Source organism: Panulirus ornatus, chromosome 40 (genome assembly GCF_036320965.1).
Source record: "Panulirus ornatus isolate Po-2019 chromosome 40, ASM3632096v1, whole genome shotgun sequence".
NCBI classification, from domain to species: domain Eukaryota; kingdom Metazoa; phylum Arthropoda; class Malacostraca; order Decapoda; family Palinuridae; genus Panulirus; species Panulirus ornatus.
In genome coordinates, this window is record NC_092263.1 from 10,334,543 (window position 1) to 10,359,542 (window position 25,000).

The 25,000-nt window shown below is 49.1% G+C and overlaps 1 protein-coding gene across 7 annotated transcripts in view; it reads left to right on the forward strand.

Annotated features, from left to right (window-relative positions):
• The first annotated feature begins 1,727 nt into the window (after positions 1-1,727).
• The window catches only part of LOC139761371 (diacylglycerol kinase theta), a 131,989-nt gene continuing 108,716 nt past the window's right edge, over positions 1,728-25,000 (forward strand). For all 7 annotated transcript variants that reach the window (XM_071685477.1, XM_071685478.1, XM_071685481.1 and 4 more), the window contains exon 1: positions 1,728-1,994. In XM_071685477.1, coding sequence (XP_071541578.1) covers positions 1,862-1,994 — 133 coding nt within the window. In that variant the 5' untranslated portion in view covers positions 1,728-1,861. The remainder of the gene's footprint in view (positions 1,995-25,000) is intronic.

The following is a 25,000-nucleotide window of genomic DNA, read 5'->3' on the forward strand; positions in this document are numbered from 1 at the left end:
TTTGAGGAATACCCTACCTGCCCAATTCTCTGTTCCTTCTTTTATACATTTGGACTGCCAGAAAGCATTTGACACTATGCTACACCTAAGACTGGCGAAAGAAGGTCGATCTATAGGCAGATATAAAGAGGGGAAGGGGAGATTCCCTGAATGGATAGATTATTTTTTACTGCAAGGCAACAGAGGACACGTATTGGAGAAGGCTTTTCCAAACGGGTTTAGGTCACCACTGGCGTACTGCAGGACTCGATCCTGGGACCAATGTTTCATTCATCAATATGAAAAAAAAACTAGCCAGAATAACCGGAATATGTTTGCGGGTGATGCCAAGCCTTCTGAGACACTAGGATTGCAAAAGGGGAGCTGGACAAACTTCCAATATGGTCCTATACATGGTTGACGAAACTCACGGCGAGTAAATGTGAATAAATGAGGATGGGACAAAGAGAGAGAAAGCCTTAGTATGATTTTTTTTTTTACCAAGTAGGCAATATGCTTCAGGATTCTGTGTGTGTGTGTGTGTGTGTGTGTGTGTGTGTGTGTGTGTGTGTGTGGGAGGGACTTGGGAGTGGACATCGTCCCTAACCTGTGGCCCAGAGTCCCATTTTAGGGAGTGTAGTTAAGGAGACCAAGTGTCTGCTGGTAGGTGTTAGAATCATATAACTATATGGATGAGGTAATACATGATATGGTAAACTGTTCCTATCCTCCACAAAGCTAGACTACGCTTCTCAGGTTTGGTCGCCACCTGACATGGAGGAGTAGAAAGGGCTGTCAGGGATAGATAGGGCCAGTCAGGGTCCTAGCAGGGGTAGGGCCTAGCAGGGCTAGGGCCTAGCAGGGCTAGGGCCTAGCTGGGCTAGGGCCTAGCTGGGCTAGGTCCTAGCTGGGCTAGGGGCCAGTCAGGGACGAAGGCTGGCAGAGACAAGAGGGTGATAGAGATGGGTTCTGGCAGGGAGAGGACATTGAAAAGGGACAGGGCCTGGCAGGGACGGGAGCTGGCGGGGACAGAGGGACAGGGACAGGGTGGCCGGGGCCATTAGGGACAGGGAGAGACGGGTCCTGACGGGGTGGGACAGGTGGGTGGCAGGGAGGAGGCTGTGTGGGGACACTGAGGAGGGACGAGAGATCTGCCGCTGGTGTCCAGGAGACAGGGAGAGGGACCAGGGTCTGTCAGGGACGTGGTGGTGGACGACGAGGCAGCAGCAGCTGGGGCCAGGCAGGGACAGGGCCAAGAAGGGCCAGGGGCCTGGCTGGCTGGCTGGGCCGGGCCAGGGAGGGCCGGGCCGGGAGGGGCCAGGTGTAGGGCGCGTGCGCGGGGGGGCCCGGGCGGACGGGCGGGCGGGCGGGCGGCAGTGTTGATGTGAGTCCCGTGTAGGATGGCCGGTGTCAGGCTGTGGTCCCATCGCCCAGTAGCAGGGGCGGGCGGCGCCCTCGCCCGCACTCCGGGCTGTTGAGCGGGGCGCAGCCACGCTGTCGGCAGGCCGCCCAGGCCCGCCGTGAGCACCGCCCTGAGCAGCAGCAGCAGCAGCAACGCCCCCGACGCTGCTTCTGCTGCTGGTGGTTGAGGTGGTGGCGCTGGCTGTTCGTGGCGGCGCCAGCACACCAGCACCAGCAGGACCCAGCTCAGCAGCAGGAGGAGGAGGAGGCCGGCCACGACCAGCAGGACGACGACCTCCCCCAGCAGGAGACGGCCAGGACGACCCCGCCACCCGCCGCGTCGGGTCACGCTAAGCGACCCCAGGACTCGCACGTCCGGCGGCGGCGCGGGCCCCCAGCACACGGCCACGACCCCGTCAGGGAGGTGGTGGCGTCGGCGGTGGTGGTGGAGGAGCCGGTGGGGAGGGAGGGCGTCGCCGGCATGGCTCTCCAACAGACCCCGGCCTCGCCTCCTGCTCACTGCTTCGTCAAGCGGACCTTCCACAAGCCAGTGTACTGCCACCACTGCACCGACCTACTGTGGGGCATCATCGGGCAGGGATTCACATGTGAGGGTGAGTGTCACTCCCTCCCTCCCTCACTCACTCACTCACTCACTCACTCACTCACTCGATCACTCGATCACTCTCACTCACTCGTTCGATCACTCACACAGGCCAGAACAACAACACACTCCCGATCTCCCATCTCCCTTATAGCCTCCCTGAGAAAAACCGAATCCCCTGTTTTCTCTCTCTCTCTCTCTCTCTCTCTCTCTCTCTCTCTCTCTCTCTCTCTCTCTCTCTCTCTCTCTCCTTAGGACCTAGATAGATAGATATAGATAGATAGAGACATAGATAGATATATAGAGAGATAGATAGATAGATATATAGAGGGAGGGTGTGAGGGTGAGGGAGAGTAAAGTGAGAGACAGAGAGAGCAGCAGCCTCTCTCTCTCTCTCTCTCTCTCTCTCTCTCTCTCTCTCTCTCTCTCTCTCTCTCTCTCTCTCTCACTTTACTCTCCCTCTACGCAGCCCTACAAGTGTACGGAGCAGGACCACACACACACACACACACACACACCACCTCGCCCTTTCAGGTCAGCCATGTTGGTTATACAGCCGAGGTCGCTACTGGAGGACCCAGTGTCTGTGTGTGTGTGTGTGTGTGTGTCTGTGTGTGTGTGTGTGTCTGTGTGTGTGTGTGTCTGTGTGTCTGTGTGAGGTGCGGCGTCAGAGGACGAGGGAGGGGGAGAGGCGGGCGGGTGGCGCACCCTCTCTCTCTCTCTCTCTCTCTCTCTCTCTCTCTCTCTCTCTCTCTCTCTCTCTGCGCAAGCCAGAGGGGAAAAGAGGGAGGGAGGGAGGGGAAATGATGATGGTTGGTAGGTGAGACGGTGGTGGGATGGAAGGGGTGGTGGGAAGGAAGGGGTGGTGGTGGTGGAGGGGGAAGAAGACGTCTTCTTCCCCCTCAAGCAGGCACACACACAAGCAGGCAAGCAGGGAGGGCCCAGCAGGCAGGCCCAGCAGGGAGGGAAAGGGGGAGGGTGTGTGTGGGGGGGGTTGGCGCCCCTTCTCTCTCTCTCTCTCTCTCTCTCTCTCTCTCTCTCTCTCTCTCTCTCTCTCTCTCTCTCTCTCTCTCTCTTGTCGAATCTACCTAGCGAACCCTCACCCTCTCACACCCCCCTCCCTTTCCCCTCCCCTCCTCTGCAAATCGACCCAGCCACCCAGCAGCGAGCGGAGGGGAGGGGAGGGGGAGGGGGAGGGGGAGAGGAGGGGAGGGGTTGTGGAAAGAGGAGAGGGGAGGGCGGAGAGAGAGAGAGAGAGAGAGAGAGAGAGAGAGAGAGAGAGAGAGAGAGAGAGAGAGAGAGGTAGGGTTGGGGAGGGAGGGAGGGAGGGAGGGAGGAAGGGAGGGAGGGAGGGCCACACCCGGCGCGTTCTCCAACATGACATGTCTCCAACACACCTTGCGTCTGCGCTGCCCTACACCCGCCTCTACTGCGCCTGTCATACACATCCCCAACACCCGTCCACCTCTCTCTCTCTCTCTCTCTCTCTCTCTCTCTCTCTCTCTCTCTCTCTCTCTCTCTCTCTCTCTCTCGTCTCGGGGTCTGTGCATTCGTCCATGCAGTGGTATATGTGTGTGTGTGTGTGTGTGTGTGTGTGTAAGAATTCATCCACGAATTAGTGTATGCATGTATGCGTATGCGTGTGTGTGTGTGTATGTGTGTGTGTGTGTCTTTTAGTAACTGTACATGTGTACATGTACGTATGTATATGTGTGTGTGTGTGTGTGTGTGTGTGTGTGTGTGTGTGTGTGTGTGTGTGTGTAGATGATATAATGCAATGGTATACACGGATTTCATACAGTACACCTATACAAGACCTGCCTATCATACAGTACACCTATACACCACCTGCCTATCATACAGTACACCTATACACCACTCCACATATACAGTACACCTATACACCACTCCACATTTACAGTACACTTATACACCACTCCACATATACAGTACACCTATACACCACTCCACATATACAGTACACCTATACACCACTCCACACATACAGTACACCTATACACCACTCCACACATACAGTACACCTATACACCACTCCACATACACAGTACACCTATACACCACTCCACACATACAGTACACCTATACACCACCTGCCTATCATACAGTACACCTATACACCACCTGCCTATCATACAGTACACCTATACACCACTCCACATACACAGTACACCTATACACCACTCCACACATACAGTACACCTATACACCACTCCACACATACAGTACACCTATACACCACTCCACACATACAGTACACCTATACACCACTCCACATACACAGTACACCTATACACCACTCCACACATACAGTACACCTATACACCACCTGCCTATCATACACTACACCTATACACCACCTGCCTATCATACAGTACACCTATACACCACCTGCCTATCATACAGTACACCTATACACCACATGCCTATCATACAGTACACCTATACACCACTCCACATATACAGTATACCTATACACCACATGCCTATCATACAGTACACCTATACACCACTACATACATACAGTACTCCTATACACCACTCCATACATACAGTACACCTATACACCACTCCACATATACAGTACACCTATACACCACTCCACACATACAGTACACCTATATACCACCTGCCTATCATACAGTACACCTATACACCACTCCATACATACAGTACACCTATACACCACTCCACACATACAGTACACCTATATACCACCTGCCTATCATACAGTTCACCTATACACCACATGCCTATCATAAAGTACACCTATACACAACGACACATATACAGTACACCTATACACCACTCCACATATACAGTACACCTGTACACCACCTGCCTATCATAAAGTACACCTATACACAACGACACATATACAGTACACCTATACACTACTCCACACATACAGTACACCTATACACCACTCTACCTAACATACAGTACACCTGTACACCACTCTACCTGACATACAGTACACCTGTACATCACTCTACCTACAATACAGTACCCCTGTACACCACTACCTATCATACATCACATCTGTACACCATTCTACATATCATGCTGTACACCGCTTATCATACAGTACACCATCTACCCCTGTGTATACTTATACAAATGGCCAGGATGGTTGTACATGGCCAAGCAATGGCCAGGGTGGTTGTACATGGTCACGCAATGGCCAGGATGGTTGTACATGGTCATGCAATGGCCAGGATGGTTGTACATGGTCATGCAATGGCCAGAATGGTTGTACATGGTCATGCAATGGCCAGGATGGTTGTACATGGTCATGCAATGGCCAGAATGGTTGTACATGGTCATGCAATGGCCAGGATGGTTGTACATGGTCATGCAATGGCCAGGATGGTTGTACATGGTCATGCAATGGCCAGGATGGTTGTACATGGTCATGCAATATCCAGGATGGCTGTACATGGTCATGCAATGGCCAGGATGGTTGTACATGGTCATGCAATGGCCAGGATGGTTGTACATGGTCATGCAATGGCCAGAATTATTGTACATGGTCAAGCAATGGCCAGGATGGCTGTACATGGTCATGCAATGGCCAGAATTATTGTACATGGTCAAGCAATGGCCAGGATCGTTGTACATGGTCATGCAATGGCCAGGATGGTTGTACATGGTCAAGCAATGGCCAGGATGGTTGTACATGGTCAAGCAATGGCCAGGATCGTTGTACATGGCCAAGCAATGGTCAGGATGCTTGTACATGGTCATGCAATGGCCAGGATGGTTGTACATGGCCAAGCAATGGCCAGAACAGTTGTACATGGCCAAGCAATGGCCAGAACAGTTGTGCATGGCCAAATTTCTAGGGTTGGGTCTTGAGTGTACACCATCGGGTAGCGAGTGTGTACGTACAATACATACGTGTACAGTCATAATGACACCTGTACATGCAAGTACTTTCTCTCCCCTCCATGTACGCCTGCAGACGTGTACATGACTAAGTACATATTATTCTAAGAACACACTTAAAGTCCTCTCTCTCCCCCTCTCTCTCTCTCTCTGACCTGGGATGTGTGTGTGTGTGTGTGTGTGTGTGTCTGTGTCGACTAACTGACCTGGGATGTGTGTGTGTGTGTGTGTGTGTGTGTGTGTGTGTGTGTGTGTGTGTGTGTGTGTGTCGACTAACTGACCTGGGATGTGTGTCGAGAGACGGACCAGGGGCTGGGGCTGGGGGGGTGACCCCCCCAGCCCCAGGTCCTGGGCTGTATCAGCTGGTGGTCCGGGGGGGGGAGGGAAGAGAGGGAGGGGGGGGGGGAGGGGGACATGTCTACTTGTTCCTTATTAATTTAATGTGTTTACATTATGAGGACCACCTCCCCCCCCCCCCTCCCCCTCCTTCCCTCACCCTTCTCCCCTCCCTCCACCACAATCTACACCCCCCCCTCTATCTGCCACCCACCCTCCACCCCACCCCCTCTCTCTCTCTCCCCCGCCTGGCCCGTATGATCGATCAGGCACCCGAGGAGGAGGTGGAGGTGGAGGTGGAGGAGGAAGAGGTGGTGGTGGTGGTGGTGGTGATGGTGGCTGTGGTAGAGAGATGATGGTGGTGGTGATGGTGGCTGTGGTTGTGGTGATGGTAGTGATGGTGGTGGTGATGGTGATGGTAGGATCATGGTGATGGTGGCTGTGGTGGTGATGGTTCTGGTGGTGGTGGTGGTGGTGATGGTACTGGTGGCTGTGGTGGTGATGGTGGCTGTGGTTGTGGTGATGGTAGTGATGGTGGTGGTGATGGTGATGGTAGGATCATGGTGATGGTGGCTGTGGTGGTGATGGTTCTGGTGGTGGTGGTGGTGGTGATGGTGGCTGTGGTTGTGGTGGAGGTGGTGATGGTGATGGTAGGATCATGGTGATGGTGGCTGTGGTGGTGACACCTGGTCTTCATGTGGTGGTGGTGATGGTGGTAGTGGTGTGTTGGTGGTGGTTGTGGTGGTAGTGATGGTTGTGGTGGTGGTTGTGGTTGTGGTGGTGGTTGTGGCTGTGGTGGTAGGGATGGTTGTGGTGGTGGTGATGGCTTTGGTGGTGGTTGTGGTTGTGTGGTTGTGGTGATGGTTGTGGTGTTGGTGGTGGTGGCTGTAGTGGTAGTAACGGCTGTGTTGGTGGTGTGGTTGTGGTGGTGATGTGGTTGTAGTGGTGGTGTGTTTGTTGTGGTTGTGTGGTTGTGCTGGTGGTGTGGTTTTGGTGTGATTGTGGTAGTAGTGATGGTTGTGGAGGCAGTGATGGTTGTGGTGGAAGTGATGGTTGTGGTGTGGTTGTGGTAGTAGTTATAGCTGTGGTGGTGGTGTGGCTGTGGTGGTGGTGTGGCTGTGGTGGTGGTGTAGCTGTGGTGGTGGTGTGGTTGTGGTGGCAGTGATGGCTGTGGTGGCAGTGATGGTTGTGGTGGTAGTAATAGCTGTGGTGGTGGTGTGGTTGTGGTGGTGGTGTGGTTGTGGTGGCAGTGATGGTTGTGGTGGCAGTGATGGCTGTGGTGGCAGTGATGGTTGTGGTGGCAGTGATGGCTGTGGTGGCAGTGATGGTTGTGGTGGTAGTGATGGTTATGGTGGCAGTGATGGCTGTGGTGGCAGTGATGGCTGTGGTGGCAGTGATGGTTGTGGTGGCAGTGATGGTTGTGGTGGCAGTGATGGCTGTGGTGGCAGTGATGGTTGTGGTGGCTGTGGTTGTGGTGGCAGTGATGGCTGTGGTGGCAGTGATGGCTGTGGTGGCAGTGATGGTTGTGGTGGACAGTGATGGTTGTGGTGTCAGTGATGGTTGTGGTGGCAGTGATGGCTGTGGTGGTCAGTCGACTGGCTTGTGGTGGCAGTGATGGTTGTGGTGGCAGTGATGGTTGTGGCTGGCAATGATGGCTGTGGTGGCAGTGATGGCTTGTGGTGGTCAGTGATGGCTTGTGGCTGGCAGTGATGGTTGTGGTCGGCAGTGATGGTGTGGTGGCAGTGATGGCTGTGATGGTTGTGGTGGTAGTGATGGTTGTGGTGGTGTGGTTGTGGTGGTGGTGTGGTTGTGGTGGCAGTGATGGCAGTGATGGCTGTGGTGGCAGTGATGGTTGTGGTGGTAGAGATGGTTGTGGTGGCAGTGATGGCTGTGGTGGCAGTGATGGCTGTGGTGGCAGTGATGGTTGTGGTGGTAGTGATGGTTGTGGTGGCAGTGATGGCTGTGGTGGCAGTGATGGCTGTGGTGGCAGTGATGGCTGTGATGGGTTGTGGTGGTAGTGATGGTTGTGGTGGTAGTGATGGTTGTGGTGGTGTGGTTGTGGTGGTGGTGTGGTTGTGGTGGCAGTGATGGCAGTGATGGCTGTGGTGGCAGTGATGGTTGTGGTGGTAGAGATGGTTGTGGTGGCAGTGATGGCTGTGGTGGCAGTAATAGCTGTGTGGTGCCGTGATGGCTGTGGTGGTGGTGTGGTTGTGGCTGTGGTTGGCAGTGATTGGTTGTGGTGGCAGTGATGGTTGTGGCGGCAGTGATGGCTGTGGTGGCAGTGATGGCTGTGGTGTCAGTGATGGCTGTGGTGGTCAGTGATGGTTGTGGTGGCAGTGATGGCTGTGGTGGCAGTGATGGTTGTGGTGGCAGTGATGGTTGTGGTGTAGTGATGGTTGTGGTGGCAGTGATGGCTGTGGTGGCAGTGATGGCTGTGGTGGCAGTGATGGTTGTGGTGGCAGTGATGGTTGTGGTGGCAGTGATGGCTGTGGGTGGCAGTGATGGCTTGTGGTGGTAGTGATGGTTGTGGTTTGATGGCTCTTATGAGGGGTAGAGGTTGGTTGGCAGTTGATGGCTGTGGTGGCAGTGATGGTGGGGGCAGTGATGGCTGTGGTGTCAGTGATGGCATGTAGGTGAGAGTGATGGTGTGGTGGTGATGGATAGTGGTGGCAAGTGAGGTGTGGTGGCAGTGATGGCTGTGGGGCAGTGATGGTGTGGGAGTGATGGTTGTGGTGGCAGTGATGGCTGTGGTGGCAGTGATGGCTGTGGTGGCAGTGTGATGGTTGTGGTGGCAGTGATGGTTGTGGTGGCAGTGATGGTTGTGGTGGCAGTGATGGCTTTTGGTGGCAGTGAGGTGTGGTTGTGGTGGCAGTGATGGTTGTGGTGGCAGTGATGGTTGTGGTGGCAGTGATGGCTGTGGTGGCAGTGATGGCTGTGGTGGCAGTGATGGTTGTGGTGGCAGTGATGGCTGTGGTGGCAGTGATGGCTGTGGTGGCAGTGATGGTTGTGGTGGCAGTGATGGTTGTGGTGGCAGTGATGGTTGTGGTGTCAGTGATGGCTGTGGTGTCAGTGATGGTTGTGGTGGCAGTGATGGCTGTGGTGGCAGTGATGGCTGTGGCGGCAGTGATGGTTGTGGTGGCAGTGATGGCTGTGGTGGCAGTGATGGCTGTGGTGGCAGTGATGGCTGTGGTGTCAGTGATGGCTGTGGTGTCAGTGATGGTTGTGGTACTGGATTGATGTCGTCTGTGTGGCAGTGATACGTGTTAACCACATCACTCCAGCGTTGCCAGCTGATGGCGAACCTGGCGACTGTGGCGAGAGAGATTGTGGTGGTTGTGGTGGAGGTGGTGAACCATCCAGTGGTGATAATTGTGGTGGAGGAGGAAGGGGGTAATGTGGTGGTAGCGCGTTGTTGTGTCTGTGGTCACCACTGGCGAAGGGAAGGTTTCGAACCCCTGCACCACTGTCTGTCCAGCACCCCACACACGCACCTGAAACGACCACATTGTTTATCTATGACTCAAAAGGCTCCTCTCACTTGAGGGGTAAAAAGGTCTTCATCTGAGCCATTTATCCCTTAAATGGCACGTCTCATAAATGGCCTACAGACACAAGAACACCTCCGGGAGGCGACGCGTCGTGCTAGGGGTGTCAGGGAAGGCATGAGAGAGAGAGAGAGAGAGAGGGTTATAAAGTGTGCCAAAGCTAAGCGGTGTGAGGGAAAAAGCAGACATTACAACGGAACGCCACCCCCTTGAATTGCTGACGGCCACACACACACACACACACACAGTAACTATGTCAGGGAGCAGCTGGCCCACGGTTGTGTGGGCTGCCTCTCAGGAGCAGAGACGAAAATTGTATATATATATATATTTATTTATTCATTATTTATTTTGCTTTGTCGCTGTCTCCCACGTTAGCGAGGTAGCGCAAGGAAACAGACGAAAGAATGGCCCAACCCACCCACATACAGATGTATATACATATATATATATATATATATATATATATATATATATATATATATATATATATATATATATATATATATATATATATATATATGGAGCAGGGGCTGGAAATCCTCCCCTCTCGTTTTTTTTTTTTAATTTTCCAAAAGAAGGAACAGAGAAGGGGGCCAGGTGAGGATATTCCCTCTAAGGCCCAGTCCTCTGTTCTGAACGCTACGTCGCTAATGCGGGAAATGGCATATAGTATGAAAGAAAAGAAAAGATGTGTATATATATATATATATATATATATATATATATATATATATATATATATATATATATATATATATATATATATATATACACGTACAAATCGGCTCAGGGAAAGTGGGTTTAAGTGTTTGGAATTAGGCTGGACCGAGTTCGTAAGTCATGTTGTATACGAATTCAACCTTTCCAAATGTGTACAGACGGAACTACCTCTGACGTCAGAATGCTAAATACATATATGAATCCCATGTATCATTCGGATGATGATGAATGATGATGATGATTCGTAGGATGATTTTCCATCATGGAAACAGAGCTCCCTTTCTCTTAGACGCAGACTTAGGGATGTGTGTGTGTGTGTGTGTGTGTGTGTGTGTGTGTGTGGTTAGGTAGGGTGGTTGTGTACACGTATTTCTCGTGACGTGTCGTGGTGGGAATTGCTGTGAGGATCTGTTTTTTTGTGTTGTGAAAAGAGAGAAGAAATTAGTATGAACTTTGATTCTAGAGAGATTAACTAAGGACACACGTCCAAATTAAAGTTTGTCGAGGATGTGTTAAGGAGACGAGGAAACATAATCGAACAACAGATGATAGATCGCATTCGAAAGAAGTGGAGAAAATGGGGGTGTGGAGTCGCCGTGAGCGTATTGATTGTATTTCATTCATCTGCTGAAGAACAGAAAGAGAATTTATGATGAGGTTGAACTGCGTAGGGAGACATGATGAGGGCCATGGTGGGAAAATGGCGTTGAAGAAGAAAAGACAAGCGTCTACTGAGAGTGGAAGCCACCGTGGAGGAACCTGGATATAACACGACTATTTACGGAGGGAAAACCAGAAATGGGAAGTTTGGAGACTAGATCCCGGTGCTGTTAACTATTTGGAAAAATAAACTTTCGAGATATCGCTTAGTACAACATAGGATATCCCCCAGAAGGTCTTCAGTTATTATGTCACAAATAAATGACTCTTAAGATAAACAAAAGAGTTCAGCAAAGCTTTTTTTAAAAACTTTGGAAATGGCAGGTCAAAACATGATGTTTTGGATGCAACACCAAAGTTACTTTCCTTTTAGATAAGCTTGCATCAATGTCTTTTCAAAGGGGGAAAAATAAAAACCTCTTTTGATTTTGTGGGGTCTGTGTACAGCTTCAGACACAGCAAACACATCAGAATCCAAGAGCAATGTTCGTATACCTTCATTGTGGTGTATGCGCCTTGAATGTGGTCAGAAACAGAAGCATTCCTCTTTTTTTTGTTTTTTTTTTCTTCCCCTCTGAGTGTGGCCAGCACAAAGAAAGATTATAGGGAGGGACGTGAGATTTGCAGCGAGGCACGTCATATACTGTGTGAGGCAATGTTGGTCAGCCATTCAAGCTTTTTGGGGGGTGTGTGGGTGGGTGGGTCAAGGAGAACTCCTTCGTCAGTAGAAGAAGCGAAGATGGTAAAGAATTTAGGTACTTGTAGAGATTGTGGGGGGACCCCTCCACACACACCACCCCCCTTTTTTTGTCTTTTCTTCTGTGTTGTTGACCAGAATGGTCTGCCACTGGATAAAGACGAAGAAGAAGAAGGAGGAGAGAGAGTGTGTTTTTTTTAAACACGTCCACTGAGTGAAGGAACTCAGCTTCTCATCTCAAAAGAGACGAGTGGAATAGGATCTCGAAAGAGAAAAGGGAAGGGAAGGAATGCCTGATATTCCATTTTAAACCCACACACACACACACACACACACACACAGCAATGACATCAGCCGGCACCGCCCAGGAGAGAGAGAGAGAGAGAGAGAGAGAGAGAGAGAGAGAGAGAGAGAGAGAGAGAGAGAGAGAGAGAGAGAGAGAGAGAGAGTCAAACCCTTAAAAAAGGTTTTCATAAGTACAATGACCTGAAAGACTAGAATATGATATGGGGGGAGAGTTGTTGATAATCTGCGTGGGGGATTCCACCTTAGCCCCTATACCATCCAGTGTGTGTGTGTGTGTTCCCCCCCAACCATCCGAGGTCATACGGTGGTGTTAAAGTCCTGTTGTTGACGAAATGAGCTTAGAACAAAATGTCACACGGGGCAATATAGACAGTCCATGAATGTTTATGATGTCTGGGGAGGTTCGAGATTCACACAAGGTGTGCTAACACAGGCAGGCGCGTGCGCTCTGTGGTGTGTCTGTGTCTTCCAATAAGAAGTGACCCCCAGTGACCCCCATCTATCTTTTTTTTTTTCAACATCGTGTGTGTGTGTGTGTGTGTGTGTGTGTGTGTGTGTGTGTGTGTTGAGGTCGAAGGAGGTGGATGGACACGTCTTCCGCCGGCAAATTCTCTGGGGAAAGTAAGATGTCTGGAAGGACACCAGGAAGATGAGGTTATTCAATAGGGGGAAAGAGGGAGAAAATGTCTATAATAAAATGTGAATTACGACATGGATGGGGACAAGTCATGAATGTGTTAAAGGGGCCAATTGGTCTTCGGTGGGGCCAGCACTGTCCTCCTACTTTATTTCACCTTCTCGTTGGCAAGAGAGACAGGCGAGACTCGAGCGCCTCTGCATGACTCCACGATGCCGTAATCTATTGGACCATAAACTTTTGGAGATCCTCAAATGTATGTAGGTCTTGGTTTGTGATGAGATAAAGAACGCCATGTATGGAGGCGTGATACGACCATAAGGGTGATTCGTCATACATTGTAACATTACTTTTAAGCCAATTTGGAAACACTGGTCCATTTCGACCACATATTTCAGGGCTGCAAGGGAGCGGGCGGCCTGATCCCTCCCCAACCCCCCCAAAAAAGAATCGAACTTGTCCCGGATCTTGACACAAGCAGCCACTGTCCTTAAACTCTCAAAAAACCGAAATCAAAGATCCGCAAAACCGGTTGGTGACAGACGAAGACCATCCTGCCATCCTGTATTATCACAATCACATAATTTCTACAGCAATAAGGACTTTGAGAGAGAGAGAGAGACAAATACATATGTGAGAACACGGGATAGTAAATCAAATTAGGGAAGTGGAGAGGTATGAAGCAAAGTCCTGCAGTCTGTATTGAGGAAAAAAAATAATCAAATCAGTGGTCCTAAAATGGAGGTTGTAAGATGGATCCAGTCCATCACTTCAACAACATCCTACCTCAGGGGGAGTTGTACTCCCCTGGGGGGGCGTCTGCTGCCTACAACCTCTACAACCCACGAGCACAGCAAGTGGTGGCAGCAGTGGGAGGCATATATGTAGTGGGTGGCAGCAGTGGGAGGCATATATGTAGTGGGTGGCAGCAGTGGGAGGCATATATGTAGTGGGTGGCAGCAGTGGGAGGCATATATGTAGTGGTGGCAGCAGTGGGAGGTATATATGTAGTGGTGGCAGCAGTGGGAGGCATATATGTAGTGGTGGCAGCAGTGGGAGGCATATATGTAGTGGGTGGCAGCAGTGGGAGGCATATATGTAGTGGTGGCAGCAGTGGGAGGTATATATGTAGTGGTGGCAGCAGTGGGAGGCATATATGTAGTGGTGGCAGCAGTGGGAGACATGTGTGAGTAGTGGTAGTGGTGGTGGTGGTGGCAGTAGTGGAAGGCATATATATAGGTAGTGGTGGTGGTGGCGGCAGTGGGAGGCATATATGTAGTGGTGGCAGCGGTGTGGAAGGCAGGTGTGTGTGTGTGTGTGTGTGTGTGTGTGTGTGTGTGTGTGTGTGTGTGTGTGTGTGTGCCCCCTCAGGCCAGCAGTGAGTGCTTGGGGAAGGGGTTAGTACTCCAGTACCGGCGCTCCCTCCCTCGCGTTGGCAACAGGGTCAGCCACACACGCCAAGGGCAAGGTATGGAGGGAGGGTCGAGTCGTCATAATACAGGAGGTGGGCGTGGCATGAGACCCACTGCTCTCCTGCTTGGTCGTGTGTCTTAATGGGTTTAAGGGCCTGTCTGCTAGACAGACCCACCCCGTCTGCTGGACACAGACCCACCCCGTCTGCTAGACCCACCCCGTCTGCTAGACAGACCCACCCTATCTGCTGGACACAGACCCACCCCGTCTGCTAGACCCACCCCGTCTGCTAGACAGACCCACCCTGTCTGCTGGACAGACCCATCCCGTCTGCTGGACACAGACCCACCCTGTCTGCTGGACAGACCCACCCCGTCTACTGGACACAGACCCACCCCGTCTGCTAGACAGACCCACCCCGTCTGCTGGACACAGACCCACCCCGTCTGCTAGACAGACCCACCCCGTCTACTGGACACAGACCCACCCCGTCTGCTAGACAGACCCACCCCGTCTACTGGACACAGACACACCCCGTCTGCTGGACACAGACCCACCCCGTCTACTAGACACACCCACCCCGTCTACTGGACACAGACCCACCCCGTCTACTGGACACAGACCCACCCCGTCTACTGGACACAGACCCACCCCGTCTACTGGACACAGACCCACCCCGTCTACTGGACCCCCCCACGGGTTTCCGCTCATTACAACGGGGTTGACCCAGGTCAAAGGAAAGACTTTGACCTCCTCACGTCTGACCTACGTAGACCAAACCACCTAACGAGCTTGTCCATATATATATATATATATATATATATATATATATATATATATATATATATATATATATATATATATATATATATATATATTCCTAAGAGTCCAGGGGGGGAAATGAAACACGATAAGTTCCAAATGACGTTAACAACACTTATGATCTACAACCATTGTCGATCCTTCCAGTGAAGTAGAAGTAGATGCATTAAGTAGACACTTATGGTAAGGGTAGTATGTGTAGTGTGTGTGTGTGTGTGTGTGTGTGTGTGTGTGTGGGAGAGGGAGGGAGCGTATGACGTCACAGGCAGCTTGGCCCAGTGCCCGGGTGTTGGCACACACGAGAGCAAAGACCTGCCCCTCACCTCTCCCCTCTCCCTTCCCCTCTCCCAAGCCCGCACACCTGCCTCCCTCCACTGTGCTACCACTACACACACACACACACACACACCTGCCTCCCTCCACTGTGCTACCACTACACACACACACCTGCCTCCCTCCACTGTGCTACCACTACACACACACACACCTGCCTCCCTCCACTGTGCTACCACTACACACACACACACCTGCCTCCCTCCACTGTGCTACCACTACATACACATACCTGCCTCCCTCCACTGTGCTACCACTACACACACACACACACACCTGCCTCCCTCCACTGTGCTACCACTACACACACACACACACCTGCCTCCCTCCACTGTGCTACCACTACACACACACACACACACCTGCCTCCCTCCACAGTGCTACCACTACACACACACACACACACACCTGCCTCCCTCCACTGTGCTACCACTACACACACACACACACCTGCCTCCCTCCACTGTGCTACCACTACACACACACACACCTGCCTCCCTCCACTGTGCTACCACTACACACACACACACCTGCCTCCCTCCACTGTGCTACCACTACACACACACACACCTGCCTCCCTCCACTGTGCTACCACTACACACACACACACCTGCCTCCCTCCACTGTGCTACCTCTACACACACACACACACCTGCCTCCCTCCACTGTGCTACCACTACACACACACACACCTGCCTCCCTCCACTGTGCTACCACTACACACACACACACACCTGCCTCCCTCCACTGTGCTACCACTACACACACACACACCTGCCTCCCTCCACTGTGCTACCACTACACACACACACACCTGCCTCCCTCCACTGTGCTACCACTACACACACACACACACACCTGCCTCCCTCCACTGTGCTACCACTACACACACACACACACCTGCCTCCCTCCACTGTGCTACCACTACACACACACACCTGCCTCCCTCCACTGTGCTACCACTACACACACACACACACACACCTGCCACTCTCCACTGTGCTACCACTACACACACACACACACACCTGCCTCCCTCCACTGTGCTACCACTACACACACACACACACCTGCCTCCCTCCACTGTGCTACCACTACACACACACACACACACACCTGCCTCCCTCCACTGTGCTACCACTACACACACACACACCTGCCTCCCTCCACTGTGCTAAAACTACACACACACACACCTGCCTCCCTCCACTGTGCTACCACTACACACACACACACCTGCCTCCCTCCACTGTGCTACCACTACACACACACACACACCTGCCTCCCGCTACTGCCACCACTACATATATGCCTCCCACTGCTGCTGCCACCACCACCACTACCCACACCTGCCACCACTACGTGTATATATGCCTTCCACTGCTGCTGCCACCACCACCACTACCCACACCTGTCACCACTACGTGTATATATGCCTTCCACTGCTGCTGCCACCACTACATATATGCCTCCCACTGCTGCCACCACCACTACATATATAAGTGCCTCCCAACCACTACACACATATATACTGCCACCACTACATGTGTGCTGCCCTAGTCTTGCGTAAAGACCATCACTGCACGGACCATGTTCCTGGTAGACCATCACTGTACGGACCATGTTGCTGGTGGACCATCAATGTACAGACCATGTTGCTGGTGGACCATCACTGTACAGACCATGTTGCTGGTGGACCATCACTGTACGGACCATGTCGCTGGTGGACCATCACTGTACAGACCATGTTGCTAGTGGACCATCACTATACAGACCATGTTGCTAGTGGACCATCACTGTACAGATCATGTTGCTGGTGGACCATCACTGTACGGACCATGTTGCCAGTAGACCATCGCTGTACAGACCATGTTGCTGGTGGACCATCACTGTACGAACCATGTCGGTGGACCATCACTGTACAGACCATGTTGCTAGTGGACCATCAATTTACAGACCATGTTGCTAGTGGACCATCACGGCACGGACCATATTCCTGGTGGACCATCACTTTACAGGCCATGTTGCTGGTGGACCATCACTGTACAGACCATGTTGCTAGTAGACCATCACTACGGACAATGTTGCTAGTGGACCATCACTGTACAGACCATGTTGCTAGTAGACCATCACTACGGACCATGTTGCTAGTGGACCATCACTGTACAGATCATGTTGCTGATGGACCATCACTGTACGGACCATGTTGCTAGTAGACCATCACTACGGACCATGTTGCTAGTGGACCATCAATGTACGGACCATGTTGCTAGTGGACCATCACTGTACGGACCATGTTGCTGGTGGACCATCACTGTACGGACCATGTTGCTGGTGGACCATCACTGTACGGACCATGTTGCTGGTGGACCATCACTTTACGAACCATGTTGCTGGTGGACCATCACTGCACGGACCATGTTGCTGGTGGACCATCACTGTACAGACCATGTTGCTGGTGGACCATCACTGTACAGACCATGTCGCTGGTAGACCATCGCTGTACAAACTAGTAGACCATCACTGTACAGACCATGTCGCTGGTAGACCATCACTGTACAGACCATGTCGCTGGTGGACCATCACTGTAAAGACCATGTCGCTGGTGGACCATCACTGTACGGACCATGTCGCTGGTGGACCATCACTGTACAGACTAGTAGACCATCAATGTACAAACCATGTCGCTGGTGGACCATCACTGTACAGACCACGTCGCTGGTGGACCATCACTGTACAGACTAGTAGACCATCACTGTACAAACCATGTCGCTGGTGGACCATCACTGCACAGACCATGTCGCTGGTAGACCATCACTGTACAGACTAGTAGACCATCAATGTACAAACCATGTCGCTGGTGGACCATCACTGTACAGACCACGTCGCTGGTGGACCATCACTGTACAGACTAGTAGACCATCACTGTACAGACCATGTCGCTGGTGGACCATCACTGTACAGACTAGTAGACCATCACTGTACAAACCATGTCGCTGGTGGACCATCACTGTACAGACTAGTAGACCATCACTGTACAGACCATGTCGCCGGTGGACCATCACTGTACAGACTATGTCGCTGGTGGACCATCACTGTACAGACTAGTAGACCATCACTGTACAGACCATGTCGCTGGTGGACCATCACTGTACGGAACATGTCGCTGGTGGACCATCACTGTACGGACCATGTTGCTAGTGGACCATCACTGTACGGACCATGTTGCATCGTGGGGGGGAAGGGGAAGGGGAAGGGGAAGGAAGGGGAGGAAGAAGGGGCGAGGGCGGGGGTTAGACGGCATGACTGTGCGCTGCTCAGGACACGGTCCGCCCAGAGTCTCTAGAAATTTCCGAATGGCGGTGGTGGTGGGGGTGGGGTGTGGGGGGGGGGGGGGGTGTGGGAGGGGGGAAGGAAGGGGGGAAGGGGGGGAGAGCTGGAGCTGGTACCGAACCCTGTGCCGACAGAAGCCCGGGACGAGCGCCTCACCTTCTGGGCCAACATGGCAGCTGCTGACCAGTGTGTGTGTGTGTGTGTGTGTGTGTGTGTGTGTGTGTGTGTCGTGGGGGGGGGGGGAATAAGTGATATGTGTTGGGGGGAGGGAAGGGGAAAGGGAGGGGGGGTTTTTATGATGACGTCGTGCATCAGTGGATGTCTAGGTCCATGTATGTGATCTGGTGTCTACACGGGGGAGGGGAAGGGAGGGGAGGGGGATGAGGGGGGGTGGGGGTATATAAGGGGGGGGAGATAAGGGAGATAAGGGGATTCTCTGGCCCACGGAGGGAAAGGGATGGGAAGGGGTGGTTTGGGGAGGGGGGGGGAAGAGGTGGAAAGGGGTAGAGAAGAAGGGAAGGGGGAAGGGAAGGAGGGAGGGGGAGTGTAGTGGTTTGTGGCAATCGACGGAAGCGGAGGGAAGGGAAGGGAAGCGAAGGGAGGGAAGGGAAGCGAAGGGAGGGAAGGGAAGGGAAGCGAAGGGAGGGAAGGGAAGTGGAGGGAAGGGGAAGGGGAAGTGGAGGGAGGGAGGAGGGAAGGGGAAGTGGAGGAGGAGGGAGGGGGGTAAAAGGAAGGGGAAGTAGGTAAAAGGGGAAAGGGGTAGATAAAGAGTAGACAGGCCAGGCTTTAAGTAGATAGGTAGTCAGGTCAGGTCAGGTCAGGTCAGGTCAGGTCAGGTCAGCCTCGCCCCGCCGGAGGGACCCCCCCCCCCCCACGGCGGGTGATCGATACGCATGGCAGATCAGCTGTGGGGCCTCCTGCTGCTGCAGGCAGCCAGCAACCCAACCACCACCACCACCGCTCCTCCTCCTCCTGCTGCCTCCTTCTGCTTCCTGCTGCTGCTGCTCCTCCTGCTTCCTCCTATTGCTCCTGCTGCTACTCCTTCTGCTGCTCCTGCTGCTCCTCCTGTTGCTCCTGCTGCTACTCCTTCTGCTGCTACTGCTTCTGCTGCTGCTGCTCCTTCTGCTGCTGCCTCCTGCTGCTGCTGCCTCCTGCTGCTGCTACTCCTTCTGCTGCTGCCTCCTTCTGCTGCTGCTGCTACTGCTGCTGCTGCTTCCTCCTGCTACTGCTGCTGCTCCTGCTTCCTCCTGCTGCTACTCCTTCTGCTGCTGCTCCTTCTGCTGCTGCTGCTGCTTCCTCCTGCTGCTACTCCTTCTGCTGCTGCTGCTGCTCCCGCTTCCTCCTGCTGCTACTCCTTCTGCTGCTGCTCCTGCTTCCTCCTGCTGCTACTCCTTCTGCTGCTGCTCCTGCTTCCTCCTGTTGCTGCTCCTGCTTCCTCCTGCTGCTCCTGGTACTCCTTCTGCTGCTGCTTCCTCCTCCTGCTGCTGCTGTTGTTGCTGTTCCTGCTGCTGCGTCGCTAGCAGGGGAGGGGCCAATTTGAGAGAACTAGCACTCAAAACTAGTTATTAGCCAATGGTCGAGGTAACTAGTTAAATGGGTATGAAGTCAGCTGCATCTTGAACTAGCTAGGCCTCAAGGGTAGTTAGGCCTCTAACGAGGCTATTGGGCTGTCGGGTGTTCAGGGGTCGTACACAGAGAGGGGCACCTAACGAGTAGCGTACTCTAACGAGCTTGTTAAAAGAGACGTTGTTTTTATCTCCCACTATCTCTCCATAGTCTCCCCAACAACATAAAAATGTGACATAGAATATATATGAATATATATGAATATATATATATATATATATATATATATATATATATATATATATATATATATATATATGAATATATATATATATGAATATATATATATATATATATATATATATATATATATATATATATATATATATATATATATACACACACACTCACACACGTCTTAAAAGACGTGAATTAATCGCCTTCTTGCATAATAATAATAATAATAAGTAATAATAATAATAATAATAATAATAATAATTATAATAATAATAATAATAATTCTTTCTTTTTCTTTCATACTATTCGCCATTTCCCGCGTTAGCGAGGTAGCGTTAAGAACAGAGGACTGGGCCTTTGAGGGAATATCCTCATCTGGCCCCCTTCTCTGTTCCTTCTTTGAGAAAAAAAAAAAAAAAAAAACAAGAGGGGAGGATTTCCAGCCCCCCGCTCCCTTCCCTTTTAGTCGCCTTCTACGACACGCAGGGAATACGTGGGAAGTATTCTTTATCCCCTATCCCCAGGGATGATAATAATAATAATAATAATAATAATAATAATAATAATAATAACTGTTATGGCAATGGAGATTGAACATACACGGGCAAGACAGACGATGATGCGAAATTTAACCTGAAGCGAAATTTAACCTGAAACGAAATTTAACCTGAAGTCTTTGCCCTTAAAGCAGTTACGGAATTGTTAGACGAGAAGTTTGTAATATAATTATAATAACAGGTTATATATCTAGTAATACTAACAATAATCAAAATACATTCAATGACTAGCATACCTTAAATTTGACTAAGCTACACCAAATTTAACTAGTACTAGCCTACACCAAATTTAACTAGTACTAGCCTACACCCAATTTAACTAGTACTAGCCTACACCCAATTTAACTAGTACTAGCCTACACCAAATTTAACTAGTACTAGCCTACATCAAATTTAACTAGTACTAGCCTACACGAAATTTAACTAGTACTAGCCTACACCAAATTTAACTAGTACTAGCTTTTATCAAATTTAACTAGTACTAGCCTACTCCAAATTTAACTAGTATTAACCTACACCAAATTTAACTAGTACTAGCTTTTATCAAATCTAACTAGTACTAGCCTACACCAAATTTAACTAGTACTAACCTACATCAAATTTAACTAGTACTAGCCTACACCAAATTTAACTAGTACTAGCCTACACCAAATTTAACTAGTACTAGCCTACATCAAATTTAACTAGTACTAGCTTTTATCAAATCTAACTAGTACTAGCCTACACCAAATTTAACTAGTACTAGCCTACACCAAATTTAACTAGTACTAGCCTACATCAAATTTAACTAGTACTAGCCTACACCAAATTTAACTAGTACTAGCCTACACCAAATTTAACTAGTACTAGCCTACATCAAATTTAACTAGTACTAGCCTACACCAAATTTAACTAGTACTAGCCTACACCAAATTTAACTAGTACTAGCCTACACCAAATTTAACTAGTACTAGCCTACACCAAATTTAACTAGTACTAGCCTACACTAGATTTAACTAGGCTAAGCTAGCAGCCTCGTGTATTATCAGTGGCGACCCCAGGTGGCCGTGTTCCCTTACACCACTGCCAAAATGAATGCCATAAACCTACGGGGGTTTATCCTAGCTAACTTAATATACGAGGTTTATATTACCTAGATCAATATAAGGGGGTTTATTCTAGCTAACTCAATATACGAGGTTTATATTACCTAGCTCAGTATAAGGGGGTTTATCCTAGCTAACTTAATATACGAGGTTTATATCACCTAGCTCAGTATAAGGGGGTTTATTCTAACTAACTTAATATACGAGGTTTATATTACCTAGATCAATATAAGGGGGTTTATCCTAGTTAACTTAACTTACAAGGTTTATATTACCTAGCTCAATATACGAGGGGTTTATCCTAGCTAACTGAATATACTAGGTTTATATTACCTAGCTCAATATACGAGGGGTTTATCCTAGCTAACTCAATATATGAGGTTTATATTACCTAGCTCAGTACACGGGGGTTTATCCTAGCTAACTCAAAATATGAGGTTTATATTACCTAGCTCAGTACACGGGGGTTTATCCTAGCTAACTCAATATACGAGGTTTATATTACCTAGCACAGCATACGGAGGTATATCCTAGCTAACTCAATATACTAGGTTTATATTACCTAGCTCAATATACGGGGTTTATCCTAGCTAACTCAATATACGAGGTTTATATCACCTAGCTCAATATACGGGGTTTATCCTAGCTAACTCAATATACGAGGTTTATATCACCTAGCTCAATATACGGGGTTTATCCTAGCTAACTCAATATACTAGGTTTATATCACCTAGCTCAATATACGGGGTTTATCCTAGCTAACCTAATATAGTAGACCTAACCTAACTAACTTAGTTTTAACCTTACCTAACTAGCTAATTGATAACACTAAAATAGTATCACTACCACCAACATCACTAGTTCACGAATGACCTTGTTAAATTATTTAACACATTCCCGGTTAAAAGTTTGAACTTGTCGTTAAATGTAAAGTTTAACCAGTATGATTTTATCTTTATATATATATATATATATATATATATATATATAGATAGATAGATAGATAGATATATATATAATTTTGTTAATGTTAAAAGTTATATTTGGAGGCGACATTACAGTGTTTAACCCTGAACTTTCGGTGCGAGACATTTAATTTCGCTTCATAAATCGGAGAATTCTTATATATATATATATATATATATATATATATATATATATATATATATATATATATATATATATATATATAATATGGCGGGGGTGGCGACGTAAATGGAGGAAAGCAGCAAGTATGAATGTGTACATGTGTATATATGTATATGTCTGTGCATGTATATGTGCGTATCCGGGCTTTATATATATATATATATATATATATATATATATATATATATATATATATATATATATATCATTCCGTTTTATTTTTAAACTAAATCCGGATGGAAGTCGTTATCTAGAACACAAAAAAAAAACGGCCTCACGATATAAGACGAGCCACACCATCTCTTGTTATTCCCTCTACATTATGATGCCCGGACGCATCCTAGTGGCCAGTGAGCGAACTATATATATATATATATATATATATATATATATATATATATATATATTTCTTTTTCTCTTTCAAACTATTCGCCACTTCCCGCGTTAGCGAGGTAGCGTTAAGAACAGAGGACTGGGCCTCTGAGGGAATATCCTCACCTGGCCCCCTTCTCTGTTCCTTTTGGAAAATTAAAAACGAGAGGGGAGGATTTCCAGTCCCCCCGCTCCCTCCCCTTTTAGTCGCCCTCTACGACACGCAGGGAATACGTGGCAAGTATTCTTTCTCCCCTATCCCCAAGGGATATATATATATATATATATATATATATATATATATATATATATATATATATATATATATATACACACGCGTCACGAAAGCTAAATATACATCATAACGAACTCTCAGAGGTGGGAAGGGGGGGGGGGGGTAATGGGTGAGTGGGGGGGGGTAGGTTAACCACCACCCCCCAACCTCCTCCTCCCCCTTTCACAAAGTTAAAAAAAATAAATAAATCTTGAACGCCTTAAGCTTGCAGTACGAGGCATTAAAGGCATGACAAGCAAGAATATATGATGATATGATTATGACACGAAAGTACACTTGGGAACTTTTCGTGTTTCATTTTCCCCGTGGACTCATAGGAATATATATATATATATATATATATATATATATATATATATATATATATATATATATATATATATATATATATTCCAATGAGTCCACGGGGGGAAATGAAAGACGCTAGGTTGCCAAGTGCACTTTCGTGTCATAATCACATCATCATCAGGGGAGACACAAGAGAGAAATATAACAGTCAGTTGATATACATCGAAGAGACGAAGCTACGACGCCATTGGGTAAATATGTGATTGTCCAAGACAGACCACGAACGTATCATAAACTTATTATATATATATATATATATATATATATATATATATATATATATATATATATATATATATATATATATATATACCCGTGCGCATGACACGGTCCACACAATTCATTAAGACTGAAATGATATGCAAGGACACACACACACACACACACACACACACACACTGGAAGCCCCCAGTGGTGGAAAATATGTGAATTTTCCACCATATCACCACTTGCACCATCGCTACACATCACAGCCACTATCACACCACGACATATGCCACTTTAAATATACATAGACACCTGCAGGGGTATACATACACATACGAAGTTAAATATAAACATAAAGTTACTGTATGGCAAGCGGCCCATGTTGGTGCTTCAAGTCTTAGCGATATGGGAGCATCCGGGAGTTGATAAGCGAATACACAGCGCTTATCTCCACACTTGTGCCACCAGTGTCGTGGTGTCTGGATGAAC